The 23898-nt window shown below is 41.7% G+C and overlaps 1 protein-coding gene across 2 annotated transcripts; it reads left to right on the forward strand.

The window, feature by feature from the left end:
- The first annotated feature begins 1789 nt into the window (after window positions 1–1789).
- LOC139408588 (crk-like protein) lies at window positions 1790–16841 on the forward strand. Of its 2 annotated transcripts, none has more exons than XM_071152654.1 (4): window positions 1790–2143; window positions 2583–2912; window positions 5901–6369; window positions 14700–16841. In XM_071152654.1, exons 2-4 carry the CDS (start codon window positions 2602–2604, stop codon window positions 14832–14834), a joined length of 915 nt encoding a protein of 304 aa, XP_071008755.1. In that variant the 5' UTR covers window positions 1790–2143; window positions 2583–2601; the 3' UTR covers window positions 14835–16841. The 2 variants fall into 2 exon arrangements, with proteins under 2 accessions (XP_071008755.1, XP_071008756.1); XM_071152655.1 differs by having other exon boundaries at window positions 1818–1838.
- The last annotated feature ends 7057 nt before the right edge of the window (window positions 16842–23898 follow it).

The following is a 23898-nucleotide window of genomic DNA, read 5'->3' on the forward strand; positions in this document are numbered from 1 at the left end:
TGCTGGGGACATCTATTCATGTGTAGACTGAATAGTGAATAGCATACACTAGGCTAATAATCTACTGTCAACAGTTGCCTGCGCTGAAGATGTCTAAATCGGTCCTCTAATACAGGACTAGTAAAGGCCCAGTGCACTACTTTAGTATAAAAAATAAAACATTAAATGTATTTTAATGTTTACCAGCATTTGTAACTTGAGTCTGATAGTTATCTGTACAAAGCAGTTCATCTGATAATACTTGTGGAATAAAAATACTTGCTTGATATGTCTTGTCCAGTTTCTTGAAATACTTTGCAAATGCAACTTATTTCTATGTGAAAACTGAAATGGTCGATTGATTCCTTTTTAGTAGACACTCTTATCCAATGCAAATTACTAGTGAGTGCATAAATGTTCATACTGGTCCCCCGTGGGAATCAAACCCACAACCCTAGTATTGTAAGCGCCATGCTTTCCCAACTGAGCCACATCATCACATCACATTGCCACAAACCACTAGACTTCTCAATGTATTCAATTACTGTATTATGCATACTTTTTCTTCATGGTGATGGAAAGTCTAATGGTACAAATCTAGATGACCAGGCCATGTAAGATCCAGTAATGTATATTTAAATTAAGTAGTTTGTAAGGATGGTAAATTAATACTGCACAAAAAGGGTTTGTTTTCCGTGTTATTTGATCAAGAAAAATATCTAATTTGATGTGGATGTTTTTTGTCTTTGCCCATAACTTTGAACCGTTTGATGTAAATGTTTGAGGACATGGTTTTGTTATTTCTGGATTCCATTAGAATTACAATTGCAGAGAAAGGGACAGGGCTTAAAATTCCAACTATTGAATCCTGCAAGATACTGTCCTTAACAATACAACTATTGTACCTTTTTGCCAAAGCAGATATGCTGAAAAAAAGTTTTGGCCCGCGCTACAGACATTTATATCAGTCCGCTAATACAAGTAATAGAGGCGTGATGTATTGCTGTCTCCACCTTCTTACCCTTTGTGCTGTTGTCTGTGCCCAATAATGTTTGTACCATGTGTTGTGCTGCTGCCATGTTGTGTTGCTACCATGCTGTGTTTTCATGTGTTGCTGCCTTGCTATGTTGTTGTCTTAGGTCTCTCTTTATGTAGTGTTGTTTTGTCTCTCTTGTTGTGATGTGTGTTTTGTCCTATTTTTCTTTATATATATTTTTTTATCACAGGCCCAGTCCTTGCAGGAGGCCTTTTGCCTTTTGGTAGGCCTTCATTGTAAATTAAAATGTTTTCTTAACTGGCTTGCCTAGTTAAATAAAGGTTAAATAACACATTTTAAAAAGTAAAGGCCCAGTGTACTACTTTTTTTTAGCAAACAATATTTGTATACTTTTTTCATGGGCGCTACTTCAAGTTACCTTCTGAATCAAAGTCCAATTGAAAACTATACATTTGTACAAAGGACCACCATCAAGGTCTTCCTATGATCTGGATATGAAGTCCTCCTATGTTGTCCACATGATTGGATGCAGGCCAAGAACCTGTCTTTACCTCCACTCATTATCAGTGGGGGTTTTCAGGCAATTAGATAAGCCTCAGCCAACTAATAATAAAATCCACTGTGTCGTTTCAGATAGACATCTATTTCATATAGACAGCTTTAGTGATTTTTTCTTCTTCTCAGAAACCCACAGTGTATATTTTTTGTCGCGCCGGGGTGGAGCACTCGCTCGAGGCGACAGTGACGTGCAGATAGACTGGGAGCGCGCAGATCCGCCCTCTATCCGCCATTTTTTTTTGTCTCAGACTCAATCAGGTTGGAGGTGTGGAGCCGAGTATAAACAAGGGAAAGACAAATACTAGTGAGACCTTATTATTGAAAAAAATCAGAGGACAGAAATATACTCAAGAAATTCGACTGTTTTGGGACTCTATACACATGCAGGGAAACCGAGACACTCTTGTGATTTAATTTTGTGTGGAGACGTGTTGCAGGCCGCCATTTTTTGTTACTGCCTCAAAAGTCTGTCGGGACTCAAGAAAAGGATTGAACATATATATTTCGTGCCTTACAGTTCGACCAAGAAGATACAAAGTAACAATTTGGGCTCCGGCGCACAGCTATTTGCAACATTGTATCGACAATGGAGACTCGTTTAATCAAGTAGTGAGGCGACCTTTTCCGTTCTCATTTACTGACAGGGACTGGATATACATTATATTGTTTCATGAGATGTATGTTTGCTTTTTCGGAAGACGGAACTTAAAGAGGAACCTTGATTGATCATTGTTGCAGTCAGGCATTCTGTATATGTATAGCTTCTACTTTTAGACATTGAGAACTGGCATTTGTCATTGACAATAAACGAATAACCGTTACGCTTCAGAGTTGTCTCAGGCAATTCACAGTCTCTGAAACGTCAGGTTACGTTTGTATTGGATTTAACTAACTGAAGCCTGCAGCCTTCGACTTGAAAATCAATTTGGGCGGCTGATTACCCTTCCCTGGATCTTCAAAATCGTTATCTAGCTTATTTAGTTAACTTCTGTGTTTTTGTTTATTTATTGTTTTAAGCTAATATTTGTTATTTCTATTTTGTTTATAGAAGTTAATTTTGATCAAATATGTCATCTGCAAGGTTCGATCCATCGGACCGGTCCAGTTGGTATTTTGGGCCGGTGTCGAGACAGGAGGCGCAGAATAGATTACAAGGACAGAGGCATGGCATGTTTTTGGTTCGGGATTCTTCAACCTGCCCTGGCGACTATGTGCTGTCAGTATCTGAAAATTCCAAAGTGTCCCACTATATCATCAACTCCTTACCAAGCATGAGGTTCAAAATTGGAGATCAAGAATTTGATCACCTCCCTGCACTTTTGGAGTTCTATAAAATCCACTACCTGGATACGACTACACTGATAGAACCTGCCCCCAGGTAAGGAACTGCCAGAGGCTGTGCCTGCGGCCACATACCACTCAATGGAAATAAGTTAAAAGCTCTTATTTAGGCCTCAGGTTTTCAAGATCTTTAAAATTCCAATGACTTGACACATTACCTGCTATGTGATGGACCTCTCAGAAACTGAGTCAGGGTTGTATCCCATGTCGATCATAAACTTGACCAGTCTTCTACTTATTGAGTAGTGACTGCATGTAATGACATGTTTAACAATGACTTGCATAGTTTCTGTCCGGCTAGGGCTACTGTCTTACACCAGTTTGAGTTATTTATATGTTTCATAACAATTTTAACCTTGACTGGTGTGGTATGTTCACAAAGGGGGTGTGACACAAAACAGTAGTGACATTTGGGGAGAGGAATGTATGTACTTTGATCTAGTCCAGCGTTTCCCAAACTCTGTCCTGTGGATCCCAAGAGGTGCCCGTTTTGTTTTTTGCTCTTGCACTAGCAAACATTGATAATTTGAATCAGCTGTGTAGTGCTAAGGCAAAAAACAAAATACTGGGAAATACTGATCTAGTCAGATGATTTCAGTATTTCAGCAGTAAAACTTGTGTTCATATTATATTGAAACAGTCGTGTGATAATCAATACTGAACCAAAATACACTTCATGACAAAGTATGTGGACACCTGCTTCTAGTCGAACATCTTATTTCAAAATCATCGGCATTAATATGAAGTTGGTCCCCCTTTGCTGCTATAACAGCCTCCATTCTTCTGGGAAGGCTTTCCACTAGATGTTGGAATATTGCTGTAGGGACTTGATTCCATTCAGCCACGAGCATAAGTGAGGTCGGGCACTGATGATGGGCGATTAGGCCTTTCTCGCAGTCAGCATTCCAATTCACCCCAAAGGTGTTCGATGGGGTTGAGGTCAATGCTCTGTCCAGTCAAGTTCTTACACACCAATCTCAACAGACCATTTCTGTATGGACCTTGCTTTGCGCATTTGGCCAATGTCATGCTGAAACAGGAAAGGGCCTTCCACAACATTGAAAGCACAGAATCGTCTAGAATGTAATTGTATGTTGTAATGTTAAGATTTCCCTTCACTGGAACTAAGGGGCCTAGCCCAAACCATGAAAACAGCCCCCAGACCATTATTCCCTCTCCACCCAACTTCACAGTTGGCACTATGCAATCGGGCAGGTAGGGTTCCCCTGGCCTCCGCCAAACCCAGATTCGTCTGTCGGTGAAGCGTTAGTCATCACTCGAGAATGTGTTTCCACTGCTCCAGAGTCCAATGGTGGCGATCTTTACACCACTCCAGTCGTCGCTTGGCATTACGCATTGTGCGGCTGCTCTGCCATGGAAACCCATTTCATGAAGCTCCAGACGAACAGTTCTTGTGCTGACGTTGCTTCCAGAGGCAGTTTGGAACTCGGTAGTGAGTGTTGCAACCGAGGACGGAAGATTTTTATACGCTACGTGCTTCAGCACTCGATGGTCAGTGTTCTGTGAGCTTGTGTGGCCTACCACTTCGTGTCTGAGCAGTTGTTGATCCTAGATATTCCACTTTACAATAACAGCACTTACAGTTGACTGGGGCAGCTCTCGAAGGGCAGAAATTTGGCAAACTGACTTGTTCGAAAGGTCACTGAGCTCTTCAGTAAGGCCATTCTACTGACAATGTTTGTCTATGGAGATTTCCTGGCTGTGTGCTTGATTTTTATTTACCTGTCCACAACTGGTGTGACTGAAATAGCTAAATCCACTAATTTGAAGTGGTGTCCACAAACTTTTGTATATATAGTGTATAAATGCAACAAGAAACGATTAAAAAAAGATTTTACTGAGTTAGTTTGTATAAGGAAATCAGTCAATTTAAATAAATTAGGCCCTAGTCTATGGACTGGAGAAACAGATATGCATCTGTTGGTCACAAATACCTTAAAAAAAAAGTTTGGGGCGTGGATCAGAAAACCAGTTAGTATCTGGTGTGACCACCATTTTCTTCATGTAGTGCGACACATCTCCTTCGCATCAATCAGGCTGTTGATTGTGGCTTCTGGAATGTTGTCCCACTCCTCTTCAATGGCTGTGCAAAGTTGCTGCATATTGGTGGGAACTGGAACATGCTGTCGTACACGTCGATCCAGCATCCCAAACATGCTCAATGGTTGACATGTCTGGTGAGTATGCAGGCCATGGAAGAACTGTGAAATGTTCAACTTCCAGGAATTGTGTACAGATCCTTGCGATATGCGGCAGTGTATTATCATGCTAAAAGAATGAGATGATGGCGGCAGTTGAATGGCACGACAATGGGCCTCAGGATCTCGTCACGGAATCTCTATGCATTCAAATTGCCATCAATAAAATGCAATTGTGTTCGTTGTCTGTAGTTTATGCCTGCCCATACCATAACCCCACCGCCACCATGGGGCACTGTGTTCACAACGTGGACATCAGCAAACCGCTCGCCCTCACAACACCATACACTTGGTCTGCGGTTGTGACGCCGGTTGGACATGCTGCCAAATCCTCTAAAACAACTTTGTAGGTGGCTTATGGTAGAGAAAGGAACATTCAATTCTCTGACAACAGTTCTGGTGGACATTCCTGCAGTCAGCATATCATTTGCATGCTGCCTCAACTTGAGACATCTGTGGCATTGTGTTGTGTGCACATTTTAGTGGCCTTTTATTGTCCCCAGCACAAGATGCACATGTGTAATGATCGTGCTGTTAAATTGACTTCTTGATATGCCACACCTGTCAGGTGGATGGAATATCTTGGCAAAAGAGAGATTCTCACTAACAGGGATGTAAACAAATTTGTGCACAACGTTTTAGAGATGAGCTTTTTGTGCATATGGAACATTTCTGGGACTTTTTATTCCAACTCATGAAACATGGGACCAACACTTTACATGTTGCATTTATATTTTAATTCAGTGTACATGTTAATCTGTTTTTTTTTTATGCTCCCCCCTCCTCCGGGCCCTCTTCCTCCCCAGGTACCCAAACACAGCTATAGGCACCAGCCCCATTCAGACGATGGGCGGCCCAGAAGACAACCTGGAGTATGTGCGGACTCTGTACGACTTCACGGGCAGCGATGCTGAGGACCTGCCCTTTAAGAAGGGGGAGATCCTGATCATCCTGGAGAAGCCTGAGGAGCAGTGGTGGAGTGCCAAGAGCAAGGAGGGCCGCATGGGCATGATCCCTGTGCCCTATGTGGAGAAGCTGGTGCGACCCTCCCCTCATCCTGGCCAGCCTCCTCACGGCTCCCGCAACTCCAACAGCTATGGCATCCCCGAACCGGCCCACGCTTACGCTCAGCCTCAGACCCCCTCACCCCTTCCCCCTGGCACCCCCGGAGCGGTCATCACCCCCCTGCCCTCCATGCAGAATGGGCCAGTCATGGCTAAGGCCATCCAGAAACGAGTGCCCTGTGCCTATGACAAGACGGCCCTGGCTCTAGAGGTAGGAGTCCCTCACTTTCTGTCCCAGCATGGCTTTGTGAAGGGAGGCCTCAATGCCTAAATGTTCCCAGTTGTCTTCTATGCTCGTAGTTCACTAGATTGTGTACATTTCATTAGATTTAATGAGCTCGTAATGTGAAAGTTGCGTTGTAGTTTGTCAGGAACTTAAGTCTGCAGACACAGTACCCATTAGCTACACTAGGCCCAATAATGGACTAAAGGAGCCTAACGTTCCTCCTTATAGTCCAAGGACCTTACATGTTCTGTTTGAAGGCGATTTGCTATGGATACCAAAACAACCAAATACTCCATCTAAACGTGAATCAATTCTTAATTGTGGTACGGTTCTAGAAACATAAATCCCTCTACTTTCATATCACATAAAAATTGTTTCACAAATGTAAAATACACACTAACTGTACACTGTTTTAACCCATTTTAACACAGTTGCAGCCAACAGTATTTTTCAGTGACAACTCGTTTAAGGCGTCCATCTTCCGTTTACACACAGATGTTGTTAGACGCAAATAGCTAATTAGCGCAGATAGTCCACCTTGTCTCCCGTCTGTTTTACACAAACAAGAGCTGTAACATGGAAATATGGGAACCCTAACCCTGTAAAGGTTTAGTAATTTAACCATTTTTTTATGCATGTTCATGTTTAAAGCAAGCAAGAAGATACTATCGTCAATAGGTGCTAAAGCAGTTAGGGTCTGAATGCGGAAAGTCTACACAGGCAGCCCAATTCTGATATTTATTCCACTAATTGGTCTTTTGATGAATTGCATCAGATCTTTTCACATCAAATCTTTTTCAGAGCTGATCTGATTGGTCAAAAGACCAATTACATAAAAAAAGATAAGAATTGGGCTGCCTGTGTAAACAGCCATTGTGCCAAATATTGTGGATCAAGTAATTTAATGACAGTTGAGGTGACGACATAATATGCTTGCGGCATCAGAACTGTCTTGCATCCCTCATATTTAGCTTTTGGGCTCCCAAGTGGCGCAGCGGTCTAAGGCACTGCATCTCGGTGCTAGTGGCGTCACTACAGACCCTGGTTTGATTCCAGGCTGAATCACAACCGGTCGTGATTGGGAGTCCCATATGGCGGCACAGAATTGACCCAGCGGGATCTGGGTTTGGTCGGGGTAGGCCATCATTGTAAATAAGAATTTATTCTTAACTGACTTGCCTAGTTAAATAAAGGTTAAATAAATAGCTAGTCTTTTCTCCTCCTCCACCTTCTTCTGTCCTTGCCAGTGGTATCAGTCTGTGTTGATTTTTCGAGAGGAAGTGCAAAGTACTCAGCTTTTTATGAAGTAGAAATGCTGAGTAATCAGTGGCGACAGGTGTCTCAGCTCTCTCGATTCATCTCTATTTGTTAAGCTAGCCTTCAGGGGCTCCCGCTGTCCCAAAGACCACCCCTGAAGGACAGGCACCCCACGGGGAGGCTAGGGCTGATGACGTGCCAAGTGGGTGTCAAACAACACTACAAGAGCTTCACCTTTGGTCAGTGGTTTAAGCATTGAAGTAAATTCAGGCTTTATTCTCTGTAGACCTCGCTCTGACAGAGGGTAGTATCGAAAACCCGACCCTAGGCAACACAGTGACTAGGGTCTAGTTTCAATAATAGACTCTTTTGGCATTGGGGCAGGGATTGTCAACTGGCAGCCCGCAAGGCAAATTTGGCCCGTGGGCAAATTTGTATTTGATTTTTGGACATAAGACTGTAAATTCATTAGGAATTCATCTCAAAGTATTTCCACTCATAAATAAAGAGACATATGTCATTGAGGATCAATCTCGTCAAGGTTTGCAATGATTGTTTTTCGCAAATACTGTATCTGTTTGGGATTCTTGAGTACAAATTATATATACTTATGTTCTGTCCCACCGACCATCCTCTGAAGAAAAAAATGGCCCACAGCTGAGCCTAGTTGATGGCCGCTGGCATAGAGGAACTACGTCACTGCCTACTTCACTACTTTGTCCGATTTGAATAAAATACAAAATAGTAGCTAACAAGCTGGAGATCACGGAGGTTATTTTTAATGAGTGCATTTTGCAAGTGGCTAGTTTGCGTCAACTACCTTCTTGAATCTAGGGGGCACTATTTTCATTTTTGGAAAAATAACATTCCCTAAGTAAACGGGCTATTTTGTCAGGACAAGATGCTAGAATATGCATATAATTGACAGCTTAGGATAGAAAACACTCTAAAGTTTCCAAAACTGTAAAAATATTGTCTGCGAGTATAACAGAACTGATATTGCAGGTGAAAGCCTGAGAAAAATCCAATCGGGAAGTGACTCTTATTTAGAAACCTCTGCTTTCTTATGCGTCCCTATTGAGCAGTGAATGAGATATCAACCAGATTCCTTTTTCTATGGCTTCCCTAATGTGTCTAGTGTCACAATACCAAGTTTCAGGCTTTTATGTTGAAAAATGAGCCTGAAAGTCAACATTGCGTCAGTGGTCAGCTGAAGTCTCTCTTTGTGCGTAAAGGACAAATGCGGCCATTGTTTCTCTCTTTCCTACTAAGAAGCCATCTGTCCCGGTTGATATATTATCGAATAGATATTTGAAAAACACCTTGAGGATTGATTATAAACAACGTTTGCCATGTTTCTGTTGATATTATGGAGCTAATTTGGAATATTTTTCGCAATTTCCGGTCGAATTCTCAGCCAAACGTGAAGAACTAACAGAGTTATTTAGGCTACAAAAAATTATATTTTTGGAAGAAAGGAACATTTGCCTTCTAACTGGTAGTCTTGTGAGTGAAAACATCCAAAGCTCATCAAAGGAAAACGATTTCATTTGATTGCTTTTCTGATTTTTGTGACCAGGTTGCCTGCTGCTAGCTAGGCATAATGCTATGCTATGCTATCGATAAACTTACACAAATGCTTGTCTTGCTTTGGCTGTAAAGCATGTTTTCAAAATCTGAGATGACAGGGTAATTAACAAAAGGCTAAGCTGTGTTTCAATATATTTCACTTGTGATTTCATGAATATGAATATTTTCTAGTAATATTTATGTCCGTTGCGTTATGCTAATTAGTGTCAGTTGATTACGCTCCCGGATCCAGGATGGGTAGTTACAAGATTAACTAAACCCACTGCAAGGTTTTGTCAGCAAAATTAGTTTTGGAATCGTGACTTTCTTGCATGTCTGCCTCAATCTTTTCCCCTTATCAACGTAGGCAGTGACGTAATTCCTCTATGCAAAAGAGTCCATCATTGAAACCAGCCACTGTGTTGCTGACGGTCGGGTTTTCGAGACTAGAGAGCGGTTGCAAGAGAGAGAAATCCTGAGATTATTCATTAATCAGAGGGGACGTGTTTTGTGCATCAGATCAGTTTGTTCTCATCGTGTATCCACCAGAGCAGACGGCAGCTTAGTGCTTCAGATTTCCATCTGTCAGAAAGAACGTCTGGGGTTGTGTGAATAGCACCACCTCTTTCACAAACTAGAGCAAGGCTGACTAATGCCTTGGATTACCAGCATACCCCAGAACACAGACACAATTTGGTCAGTTAATGTTACTGTAGCCTTCACCACCTTGGTTTAAGTCAAATCTGACTTAATCATGGAAACTGGGGGGGAGGGGCTTCAGAGTACTAGACCCTCACACTATTGTAAACCATATCTCATTTAAGCATTGTTCACATTGGCAGTTTGAAATGACCAACAAAAAATGCATATCTGATTGGAATTTGTTATTTTTCCTCCAGTCTGAACAGCCAAAAAGCACATTGATTCAGATATTTAAGCCACGTTTCAAACCACCTTTTGTAGGTGGTTTGAAATTAGATACAAAGCTGATTCCTGGCCATGTGACTTGTCTGACTGGTCAAATCTGATTTATTTGCCTGCAAGTGGTTTTTAGACTTATTTGGCATATGTTGTTGCTTGCTAGCTACTCAGCTACCATATGTTCTAGTCAGAACTGAGTAGCTTATTAATTATTAGTGAATATGCTAGAATGCTAAATGGCTAGCTAGTTGACTGCTGTGGTTAGCCAAAAATGACTTGTTTTGAAAGTTGGATCAAATCAAATAATTTTATCCTTTGATGCTTTAAGTGTTCTTACACTATGATTTTGAACATGACAAGCAACTGGGAAACATCCAGGACAGGCATTGTCACCTTAGTTTGTTTTCTGAGTGATGGGAAGCACAGGCACTACCACCACCACCATCAGTTTACACCACTATCAGCTTACACCACTGTGCTCACACCAATCATTACTAAGACAACTAGCATAGCAATGTCAGCAAATAACTGCTGTCTGAACTAGAGGTCGACCAATTAATCGGAATGGCCGATTTAATTAGGGCCAATTTCAAGTTTTCATAACAATCGGAAATATTTTATTTTTTATTTTTTATACCTTTTTATTTAACTACGCAAGTCACTTATTTTCAATGACTGCCTAGGAACTGTGGGTTAACTGCCTTGTTCAGGGGCAGAACGACAGATTTTCACCTTGTCAGCTCAGGGGTTGCAATCTTGCAACCGCACAGTTAACTAGTCCAACGCTCTAACCATTGCACTCCACGAGTAGCCTGCCTGTTACGCGAATGCAGTAGAAGCCAAGGTAAATTGCTAGCTAGCATTAAACTTATCTTATAAAAAACAATCAATCATGATCACTAGTTATAACTACTAATCCAGTTTAGCAGGCAATATTAACCAGGTGACATTGTCAATAAACGTTTTGTTTTCGAAATGATAGTTTCCGGATTCGATCATATTAATGACCAAAGGCTCGTATTTCTGTGTGTTATTATGTTATAATTAAGTCTGATTTGATAGAGCAGTCTGATTGAGCTGCAGCAGGCCCATAATCATTCATTCAAACAGCACTTTCGTGCATTTTGCCAGCAGCTCTTCGCAAGCACAGCGCTGTTTATGACTTCAAGCCTATCAGCCTAATGGCTGGTGTAACCAATGTAAAATGGCTAGCTAGTTAGCTGGGTGTGCGCTAATACTGTTTCAAACGTCACTCGCTTTTAGATTTGGAGTAGTTATTCCCCTTGCGCTGCAAGGGCAGCGGCTTTTGTGGAGCAATGGGTAACAATGCTTCGAGTGTGGCTGTTGTCGATGTGTTCCTGGTTCGAGCCCAGGTAGGGGCGAGGAGGGGGACGGAAGCTATCAAAGTAGGTGAGAGAGGGTGGCGGTGAGGGGACACAGGAGGTGAGCAAATGTAATTGAGAAAAAAGGTGTCAAACAATTATTTTTATTTTTAAGTTGAACAATTCTCAACAGAATTTGTTTTCATATTTGCGTATGTTTATAGCTTAGACCCTATTTCGCATCTGAGGTTTTTGTGTTGTGCCTGCCATCGTTTGAGACATGACATGCTCTTGAATACAGGGTGGGTATAATTTCAATCATAGAAATACAATTAATAGAATGGACATATCCCATCATACCACTGCAATTTAGCTGCTACACCATTGAAATTTTAAATTGAAGTTAACTTCTAATTACAACCACGAAAATGATCGCCGGTCCACCCACATTCAAATGTCAACTTAAATGATCATGTCTATTCTATTATTTATGTTTCTATGTTGTCAATAGGTTCCCTGTGGAGGATTGACAGTATAATTTAAAACAACATATTCCCATTCAAGTCAACATTCTCTGATGTGTGGACTCCAACCTTCTTTGTAGTACTATTTGAAAGTTAAAATGTCTATTTTAGTACACAGACAAAACATGACACACACCCTGTGTTCAAGAGTATGCTGTATCTCAACCGATGGTGTGCACAACACAACCTTAGATGACGTAAAATAGGGTCTAATCTACAACATACAATAATATGAAAAAGATCAGTTAAAGTGTTGACGTTAACAGTAAAAATTTTTAAAGAAAATCCAATTTGACAACCCTGTTTGTAATCTTTTAAATTATATCTAACTCAACTGTTTTTATATTTTCCAGTAATGAAGACATGTATGTCTCATGGTATGGTGAGGTATGCAAAATGGGTCAACTTTGAGAACATTTATCTCCTTTAATTTTTTTGTCATTCAGGTCCAAACGGTAATTTTCTGAGCACTTCTACAATGGAAAAATATGTATGGAAGGTTTTGTTCAAATTCAAAGGGGGTGCTGTCAAAAAGTGATTCAAATGGATTCAATCTAATAATATCTCTGTCACTCAGAGTAGGTCATGGCCAACAGCAAAAACCTACAATTTAGCAGGCTATTTTGGGATCATCTGTTTCAGGAAATGAACCTCAGTCATTATATAAAATTTCATCTGAAAGGAGGAATATTTTTTATTTAATTTTATTTAACTAGGCAAATCAGTTAAGAACAAATTATTATTTACAACAGCCTACCGGGGAACAGTGGGTTAACTGGCTCGTTCAGGGGCAGAACGACAGATTTGTACCTTGTCAGCTCAGGGATTTGATCTAGCAAACTTTTGGTTTCTGGCCCAACACTCTAACCACTAGGCTACCTGCCTCCCCCAATATACCCTGTGATATACCGCACCACCCAGCCCCTTCATAACCGAAAACGGCTACTGAAGTATAGTTATTACCAGCCAAATGTTTGGTTATTGAAATATATGAAAATTTGCAATGACCGTTCACAAGATGTCCAGTTTAGAATATTGTATCACCACACAACAGGATAATGTCTTATATAAAGAAAGTACAAGTAGCCTATACACACAGTGTAAGAACACCTTCCTAATGTGGACTGCACCCCCCTTTGCCCTCAGAACAGTCTTAATTCGTCGGGGCATGGACTCTACAAGGTGTCATGCTTCCCACAGTTGTGTCAAGTTGGCTCAATGTGCTTTGGGTGTTGGATCATTCTTGACACACAAGGGAAACTGTTGAGTGTGAAAAACCCAGCAGCTTTGCAGTTATTGACACACTCAAACCGGTGGGCTTGGCACCTACTACCATACAAATCAAATGTATTTATATAGCCCTTCGTACATCAGCTGATATCTAAAAGTGCTGTACAGAAACCCAGCCTAAAACCCCAAACAGCAAGCAATACAGGTGTAGAAGCACGGTGGCTAGGAAAAACTCCCTTGAAAGGCCAAAACCTAGGAAGAAACTTAGAGAGGAACCAGGCTATGTGGGGTGGCCAGTCCTCTTCTGGCTGTGCCGGGTGGAGATTATAACAGAACATGGCCAAGATGTTCAAATGTTCATAAATGACCAGCATGGTCCAATAATAATAAGGCAGAACAGTTGAAACTGGAGCAGCGGCACGGCCAGGTGGACTGGGGACAGCAAGGAGTCATCATGTCAGGTATTCCTGAGGCATGGTCCTAGGGCTCAGGTCCTCCGGGAGAGAGAAAGAAAGAGAGAAAGAGAGAATTAGAGAGAGCACACTTAAATTCACACAGGACACCGAATAGGACAGGAGGAGTAGTCCAGATATAACAAACTGACCCTAGCCCCCCGACACATAAACTACTCCAGCATAAATACTGGAGGCTGAGACAGGAGGGGTCAGGAGACACTGTGGCCCCATCTGAGGACACCCCCGGACAGGGCCAAACAGGAAGGATATAACCCCACCCACTTTGCCAAAGCACAGCCCCCACACCACTAGAGGGATATCTTCAACCACCAACTTACCATCCTGAGACAAGGCCGAATATAGCCCACAAAGATACCCTGTTCAACTATACGTAAATATTTTGTCTTGCCCATTCACCCTCTGAATGCCACAGATACACAATCCATGTCTCAATTGTCTCAAGGCTTAAAACTTCTTTAACCTTTCTCCTCCCCTTCGTTATTGAAGTGGATTTAACAAGTGACATTAATAAGAGATCATAGCTTTCACCTGTATTCACCTGGTCAATCTGTCATGGAAAGAGCAGGTTGTGTACATCAAATGTTGAGTACATCAATGTTCTTTCATTATGCGAGGTGAGGATTATGATTATGGATGGCACGCCTATATGACTTCAATGTCCTTGAAGCCTCATTCTGATTCATACTTTCTGCTACATCTAGAGCCTGCCCTCCGCGTTTTAGGTTTTAATCTTCCTCTTAACAATGACAACTTCCCACATTTAATCCTGAGTGAATAGCATATGGTCTGTGCAGATAGGGGTCATGCACAGTGTCGCAAAGCACCAAAGTTATGGCTTTCTGCTCGACCTGTCACAACCATATTACGGTGTCAAATACATGGAGGGTTGGCAAGATCAATGAGTCTGTCAGTACTTTGTGTGATGGAGGCTCTTAGCACTTATCTTAAATTGTCCACCTCATTTGTCTGTGGAATTAAGGAAAACTTAACTCCAACTGTCCTTCATTTCTCCTCAGGTGGGTGATATAGTCAAAGTGACGAGGATGAACATCAGCGGTCAGTGGGAGGGAGAGGTGAATGGCCGGAGGGGTCTCTTCCCCTTCACCCATGTCAAAATAATGGACCCCCAGAATCCGGATGAGAGTGAATGACCTGGACCCCAACCAACCCTCCCTCCCCACAGAGACACTCAAACCTGCTGGCTGTCTCCATCCCGCCCGCCAGTGTCACCACGGTTATGTGCTTGCCTGCTTGGGGCTGTGCGACAGCGGTCTCTGTTATCGTCATGCCAACCATTGTGCGGCTTTCTGACTGTTTACAGCTCTGGACTCAACTAAACTCCCCCATCTGGTTACAGGCTCGTCAGTGTTTTTTGCCTTTGTCTTTTCATTTTCAGACCATCGGTTGGTTGTGTGTGTTGCCATGGCTCCCATGACGCCATGTCTTACCTGGTCATTTCTTATTTGATCTTGGTTACATTTGAATACTAGATTTTTTGAGAGCTTGCTTGGACTGTGTGTTTTGTATTGTGGATGGGAGGAGGTTAATGTGAAAAAGAAGAGGTGACTGAACATCACATGGACTGACTGAGGAGAGCAAAGTCATAAAGGGCTCCAAGTGGGGCCTGAGGATAGAACCAGACAGTTGACTGTGTCTCTCTCCAAACAATCATTCACTGTTGGTACCTTAGCCACGTACACACACACACACACACAGATTGACCATTACTTGTTGAGGGTGTGTGTGTGTGTGTGTGTGTGTGTGTGTGTGTGTGTGTGTGTGTGTGTGTGTGTGTGTGTGTGTGTGTGTGTGTGTGTGTGTGGATCAGTCTCAACACCTCTCTTGACTGACACAAGCTGAGCTGACTTGGGCAGGAGGACAAGGCAGAGGCTGACAGAGGAGTTCAAGCCCACATGGATTCTGCCTTGTGGAATAGCCCATAGCCTCAGTGACACAGACCTAGTTGACAGTTTCGTTATTTATGTTTTCCCCAGACTACATGTGAAATGGCCATATGTGAAGACATATTTTGTTTAATTTGTGCCATAAATTCAGGAGTGCTGAGCGAGGCGTTTGTCGTAGTATAAGTGCATGACTGTGACCAGGCTATAGCCAATGTTATAAGAGTACTTATAAATGCTGTTGAGGGGTAAGGGCTTTTCTATGAGACGGATGCCTCATGCATCCAATGATATGGGTCACAGGAGGTGGGCAATGGTTGCAGCAAGCCAATGACACCCCATCAATGCCTTTCACTGAAAAATGCAACTTTAGTACAAGCAATCCTTCCCTGTTTCCTCCCCGGGTTCCCTAAGGTGGTGATTGGTTACACCCCTGACTCTCATCTCTAGCCAGTGTTGACTGTCAAGCACAGGACCTGAGAAGAGAACTTGGTTGTCTTTGGTTATGTCTAACTGACATTGTGATGCCAGAGCTGTCCTGCTCTCTGGTCTTGGTGTGAGTGTGCTGATAAAGTGCTTCATTAGATCTCTGCTGTAAAGAAGACTTACCCTTCCTGTTGTCTCTTCCCTAGTGCTTGCCCATCAATCCCCCTGAGCTTTTTCATTGGGTAGAGTAATACCATTGTTCAACTATCAATCATGTCCTGTAGTGTTTTTTGTTAGCCAACTGTTGAATTGAGCATTTAATATTTGTTTTAATAACCTTGTAAACAATTAGACTGAAGGTGACCTTTTTTAAAGGGGGAAAAATGCCTGCTGGTGGCCTCTGTGCATGACCTCTTGGCCTCTCCCAGGTCAAATGCTGCTTTGTCTCAATGAAAATTTCCTCATTAAAATATGAATTAGACTTGTTTTTATTGCCTCTGTGGAATCAATCCATTCAAATGTAGTTTGGTTTTCCTTGCGCAACCTCCATATTAAACCCTCTGATTAAGCAATACACCAATTTTAATGAATGTTTTAGTTGGGTAAACATATGTTTTATCAACGTGCTTTGTAAAGGCATTAGCAGTATTACTGTTTTTTCCCTCATGTTTTAGAGTGCCTCCGTGTTGTCGTCTTAATTCAAAATAAAAAATTGTGCCTTTTATTTTCTTATACCATTGCATGTGTTAATATTTCCCATGGTTAACACCTGTCCTGGTATGGCCCTTTATGTACACAACCAGTAAATAAAATGTATGTCTACTTCTTTAAGTTGCTCTGACCTCTTTACTATGAGGGTAATGAGTGCCCCAAATAAGTCTCTTCTTCTGCTCAGAACAGACAGGGGGGAATGTGTTCGGTAAAGGGGAGTAGGTGGGTGGGATGTTTTGCAGCAGGACTGACTGTATCTGGAGCAGGGGACATTTACTCTCTATCTCTGCTTCATTTCTATCAGTTCCAGTTTTGATTGGGGCTGTGCCCAGGAGAAAGGAAGCAATTAATGAATGTTAATGAAGAGCTAATAAAAGAAAGCTTGCATACACAGTGCTGACCTAGAGAGAGAGAAAGAAACTTTTCAAGGGCAAGGTTTAGTCTAAATCTCTTCTCACATGAGGTATCCATCTGTTTTATTGGGGTAAAGTCTTTTTGACATGTGACTGGTTTCAGGAAACTAGGTGTATATTTAATGCATGCAGGTCTACTACATAAAATGTAACCATCTAAGGTTTCAGTTGAATAGGGTACACTTTGGGAAAGCAATGCTCAGTTGATTTAATACCAGCTTCGTTTTACAGTCTCCAAACTATTTTGACAGGTAGTTGTGAGGTCTTCTTGGTGAGAAAGAATAGAGTGTGGTCTGTGCTGGAGGAGGGGAAAGGAGATGGGATGGAGGGCAATGCTTCTCTGGCCTGATGGTATGCAAACCAGATGGCATCCAGCCTCCACCAGGCTATTTGGGAAGAATGTCCAACAAGCCACATGCCATCTGAATTGTATAACTTCCTTAATTTAGCTGGACCCCAGAAAGAGTAATGGGGATCCTTAATAAATGCATGTTGTATGGTCTTTGGAGATTAAATTATACAACTGGATGTGACATCTGCATCTATGTCTATTCTTCCGGTATCTCTCCCTATCTGTGGCTGACTCCTTGAACTAGAAACACATACTACACTGAAGAGCCTCTGCTTCTAGCAACCTAGGTAGTAAGCGATATTGTCTACTCTTTGAGCTCGGCGTATGACATCTCCAGACACTGCCGCCAGGCAGACTGGGGGGATACAGATGCTCACAATGATACACAAGAACAGGTGCATATGAGCGCTCGACTAAGGCCAACTCTGGGGTTACCACTGCCGCCGGGTGTCTCGCGGACAAAGTGTCACTGCACTGGCGGCGATATAAATAAGGCCATTACGTAACTGTCTCTGGGCCCATATGCTTCTGAAACAAATGGTACAGTAGCCTATGTTCTAGATTTAACTGCATACACGTACCTCAGGATCACAGGAAAAGTGATTACCCACAAGAGGGTGTTGTTTTGTGCCAAATTCGAAGCAGCTGTGTGCCTCTCCCCATCCTCCCCTTTTGCACCTTCCTTTTACAGGAATGGGCCCCCATTTAATTGCATGGGTCTCTACCTGCTGTCCTTCCCCAGCCAAGCAGGTGCATGTCGACTACTCCACATTCTCGCCGTTGCCACCAAGAAGCTGAAACAGTCCACTGCAGTCTATGCCAACCTGCATCATTGACCTGGTCAGCATCAATGATCACGTCTACATGCACACCAATATCTCCTTATTATTCGGGATACTCAAGTCATCTGTTTTTGAGTTGAGGCATATGAACATCATGTTTACAATAACATGTAAAAGCTTGCATCCCAGTTATGAGAAACCTGGATAAGATGTCTGGGATATGCTGATCTTAGAATGGGTATTGTGGCATGTCAACAGCTTATCCTGTTTACTGTTTTATTTTCTTTGAAGTCTGCACATGCTCAGTTTCGAAAATCATGGCTGATAAGCGATATTGTTTTCATCTACACCGGTAAAGTTGTCTGTTTCATTTAGGACCCTGCGAGAAAACACAATAACTCTATAAATAATGGAAAGATTGTTCCTGTGCAAAATGTCCAAATGTCATCAGTTTCCCCAGTTTTAAGGAAATGAAAAGCTGAGAAAACGATGAAATACATTTCTGATAAGACTTCAGTTTGTCTTGTTTGCATATTTTATGTGGTTGAAATACTGTCTGCTTGCATAACAGTGTTACATGTTACACGCACATTCACATTTTCTCAAGAGATGCTGTAAGAAATAAATCCTATTTCTCCACTCCTGTCCCGAAGACAAAATTAACATTTGTTCTATAATTTCACTTCTAGAAATGCATAATTAATATTATATTACACTACCTGTGAGAGAGTATAGGCCTACAGTCAGTGTCCAGATTTCAGTTACTATTCATTTAACCCGTATTAATTTAAATTAGGAATATTCTGTTTATTCATGGATACAGGGATACTCATGAGCTGGACATCAAGTGTGCATGTAAAGAACTTATCCTGAATAAGACTTTAAATGGGATATGAGCTACAGAATACTGTGCACGTGCAAACATATTCAATGTCCTGTTCTGCATCATTGTTCTGTCTGTCTTATTTAGTTTTCCAAACGAAGTGCCTCACCTCTCTGCTCTCTCTCTCTCCTTAGCAGTATGGCTCTCCGCCACATTAAATTGGAGTCATTAAAGGCTAAGTCAATGTATTCCTTTGGACTAGCAGTGGCTTCTGTGGTAATTCCTTAAATGAATTAGGCTGTGGTTGATGGTCAACCTCTCCTCAGGCTGTAAAGCACCAGGTTGATGCAGGCCTTTCTCCATTACCAGCTAACCTCCAGCTAACTGTTGTGGCTGCCATGTTGGAGTGTGTAGCCCATAGTGATGAGTGCTGCCCTGGGAGCTGTGAAAGAGATTGCAGGCTCTATCCCCTCTACAATAGTGGAGCAGGATGCAACTGTATGGCAGTCCATATCAAATCAAATCAAATTTATTTATATAGCCCTTCGTACATCAGCTGATATCTCAAAGTGCTGTACAGAAACCCAGCCTAAAACCCCAAACAGCAAGCAATGCAGGTGTAGAAGCACCATATAGGTTCATGTGTGTATGTACACTACCGGTCAAAAGTTTTAGAACACTTACTCATTCAAGGGTTTTTCTTTAATTTGACTCTTTTCTACATTGTAGAATAATAGTGAAGACATCACAACTATGAAATAGCACATATGGAATCATGCAGTAATCAAAAAAGTGTTAAACAAATCAACGTATGTTTTATATTTGAGATTCTTCAAAGTAGCCACCCTTTGCCTTGATGACAGCTTTGCACACTCTTGGCATTCTCTCAACCAGCTTCATGAGGTAGTCACCTGGAATGCATTTCAATTAACAGGTGTGCCTTGTTAAATGTTCATTTGTGGAATTTATTTCCTTCTTAATGTGTTTGAGCCAATCAGTTGTGTTGTGACAAGGTAGGGGTGGTATACAGAAGATAGCCCTATTTGGTAAAATATCAAGTCCATAGTATGTCAAGAACAGCTCAAATAAGCAAAGAGAAACGACAGTCCATCATTACTTTAAGACACGAAGGCCAGTCAATACGGAACATTTCAAGAACAGATAAATGCTTCACAGAGTTCAAGTAACAGATACATCTAAACATCAACTGTTCAGAGGAGACTGTGTGAATCAGGGCTTCATGGTCGAATTGCTGCAAAGAAACCAGTACTAGACACCAATAAGAAGAAGAGACTTGCTTGGGCCAAGAAACAAGAGTAAAGGACATTAGACCGGTGCAAATTTGTCCTTTGGTCTGGAGTCCAAATTGGAGATTTTTGGTTCCAACCGCCATGTCTTTGTGAGACGCGGTGTGGGTAAACTGATAATCTCTGCATGTGTATTTCCCACCGTAAAGCATGGAGGAGGAGGTGTTATGGTGTGGGTTGCTTTCCTGGTGACACTGTCTGTGATTTATTTAGAATTCAAGGCACACTTAACCAGCATGGCTGCCACATCATTCTACAGTGATGCGCCATCCCATCTGGTTTGGGCTTAATGTGTGTGTGTGTGTGTGTGTGTGTGTGTGTGTGTGTGTGTGTGTGTGTGTGTGTGTGTGTGTGTGTGTGTGTGTGTGTGTGTGTGTGTGTGTGTGTGTGTGTGAGAGAGAGAGAGGAAATACTTTATTCACCTTCAAACAAAGGAAGGTAACTCTTTGTCGTATGTCTCGCCTATGTTTTGATGTCCTTTCCTCACCTCTGCCTTCATACTCTCTCAAATCAAATCAAATTGCATTGATCACATACACATATTTAACAGATGTTAATGTGGGTGTGGCGAAATGATTGTGTTCCTAGCTCCAACAGTGCAGTAGTATCTAACAATTCACAACAATACACACAAATCTCAAAGTAAAATAATGTAATTAAGAAATGTATAAATATTAGGATGAGCAATGTCAGTTGTGTATTGATTAAAGTAGAGTAGAATACAGTATATGCATATGAAATGACAAAAACAGCATGTGAACATTATTAAAGTGACCAGTGTTCCATTATTAAAGTAACAAGTGGTCCATGTCTATGTACATAGGGCAGCAGCTTCTAAGTTGGAGGGTTGAGTAACGTGGTGGTAGCCAGTTAGTAATAGTTCAGGGCAGGATACTGGGTGATGGGCTGCTAGTGATGGGTATTTTACAGTCTGTAAAATCACAATAAAATAACAATAACAAGGCTATATACAGTGCATTCAGAAAGTATTCAAACCCCTGGACTTTTTCCACATTTTGTTAAGTTTCAGCCTTATTCTAAAATGGATGACATTTTTTCCCGTCATCAATCTACACACAATACCCCATATTGACAAAGCAAAAACAGGTTTTTAGAATTTTCCGCAAATGTATAAAAAAACATTACTATTCACACCCTTTACTAAGTACTTTGTTGAAGTACCTTTGGCAGCGATTACAGCCTTGAGTCTTCTTGGGTATGTCCTGTTGGAAGGTGAACCTTCGCCCCCAGTCTGGTCCTGAGCGTTTTGGAGCAGGTTTTCCTCAATGATCTCTCTGTATTTTGCTCGTTTCATCTTTTCCTCGATCCTGACAAGTCTCCCAGTCCCTGCCGCTGAACAACATCCGCACAGTATGATGCTGCTACCACCATACTTAACCGTAGGGATGGTTCCAGGTTTCCTCCAGACGTGACGCTTTTGGCAAACTCCAAGCAGGCTGTCTTGTGCCTTTTACTGAGGAGTGGTTTCAGTCTGGCACTTTACCATAAAGGCCTGATTGGTGGAGTGCTGAAGAGATGGTTGTCTTCTGGAAGGTTCTCCCATCTCCACAGAGGAATTCTGGAGCTCTGTCAGAGTATGTGGCATCGTCTGTGGATCTATTGGGGCGGTATGCAAATGTAAGTGGGTCTAGGGTGTCAGGTAAGGTGGAGGTGATATGATCCTTCCTTAACCTCTCTAGGGTACGTGGGACGCTAATACATGTATGTTTTGTTCGATAAAGTTCATATTTATATACAAAAATCTCTTTACATTGGCGCATTGTTATGTTTTGCCTCCAAAACATCCGGTGAAAGTGCAGAGAGCCTCGTCAATTTACAGAAATACTCATCATAAATGTTGATGAAAATACAACTGTTATGCATGGAATTAAGAATCTACTTCTCCTTAATGCAACCGCTGTGTCAGATTTTAAAAAAAGCTTTACAACAAAAGCATACCATGTGATTATGTTAGGTCAGTACCTAGTCACAAAAAACCACAGCCATTTTTCCAGCCAAAGAGAGGAGTCACAAAAAGCAGAAATAGAGATAAAATGAATCACTAACCTTTGATGATCTTCATCAGATGGCACTCATAGGACTTCATGTGACACAATACATGTATGTTTTGTTCAATAAAGTTCATATTTATGTCCAAAAATCTCTGTTTACATTGGCGCGTTGTTATGTTTTGCCTCCAAAACATCTGGTGAAAGTGCAGAGCCACGTCAATTTGCAGAAATACTCATCATAAATGTTGATGAAAATACAACTGTCATGCATGGAATTAAAGATGTACTTCTCATTAATCTCAGGTTTTTGCCTACATTATGAGTTCTGTTACACTCACAGACATCATTCAAACAGTTTTAGAAACTTCAGTGTTTTCTATCCAAATCTACTAATAATATGCACATCCTAGCATCTGGGCCTGAGTAGCAGGCAGTTTACTCTGGGCACGCTTTTCATCCGGACTTGAAAATTCTGCCACCTACCCCCAAAGAAGTTAACTCGCCACTCAAAGCACTTCATGATGACAGACGTGAGTGCTATTGGGTGATAGTCATTTAGTTCTGTTACCTTTTCTTTATTGGGCACAGGAACAATGGTGGACATCTTGAAGCCAGTGGGGACAGCAGCCGCCTCATCTCCACTCTGGTCCATTCATTTGTCCTGTCCAGGGAGAGGAATCCAATTTTCTACTTGGTTGACTTGATCAAATGCAGCAGAAAGCACCGAACGAATGATGGGGTCTATTTTTTGCCCGTTTTGATTACACACGGAGAGCTTAACCGCTCAGGCTATTGTCAGGCTAGGTACAGCTAAAACAGATTGTTTTGTTGGCACAATGAGACTTGAAATGGTCCTGGACAATCACAACCATTGTCTGTAATCAGGTAGCTGTCACTCACAGTCTTTGCATGGGCTTCAGTCCAATAAATCATATCATATCAAATTTTATTGGTCACATACAGTACACATACAGCAGATGTTATTGCAAGTGTAATGAAATGCTTGTGCTTCTAGTTCTGACAGAACAGCAATATCTAACAAGTAATATCTAACAATTCCACAACAAATATCTAATACACACAAATCTAAGTAAAGGAATGGAATTAAGAATTTCTAAATATATGGATGAGCAATGACAGAGCGGCATTGGCTAAGATGCAATAGATAGTATAGAATACGGTATGAGTAATGCAAGATATGTAGTAGACATTATTAACGTGGCATTATTAAAGTGACTAGTGTTCCATTTATTAAAGTGGCTAATGATTTCAAGTCTGTATGTAGGCAGCAGCCTCTCTGTGCTAGTGGTGGCTGTTTAACAGTCTGATGGCCTTGAGATTGAAGCTGTTTTTCAGTCTCTGTCCCAGTCCCGGTGGTTGTTGTCCTTGATGATCTTTTTGGCTTTCCTGTGACATCGAGTGCTGTAGGTGTCCTGGAGGGCAGGTAGTTTGCCCCCGGTGATGCGTTGTGTGGACCGCACCACCTTC

The sequence above is a fragment of the Oncorhynchus clarkii genome, chromosome 5 (genome assembly GCF_045791955.1).
Source record: "Oncorhynchus clarkii lewisi isolate Uvic-CL-2024 chromosome 5, UVic_Ocla_1.0, whole genome shotgun sequence".
In the NCBI taxonomy this organism is placed as follows: Eukaryota; Metazoa; Chordata; class Actinopteri; order Salmoniformes; family Salmonidae; genus Oncorhynchus; species Oncorhynchus clarkii.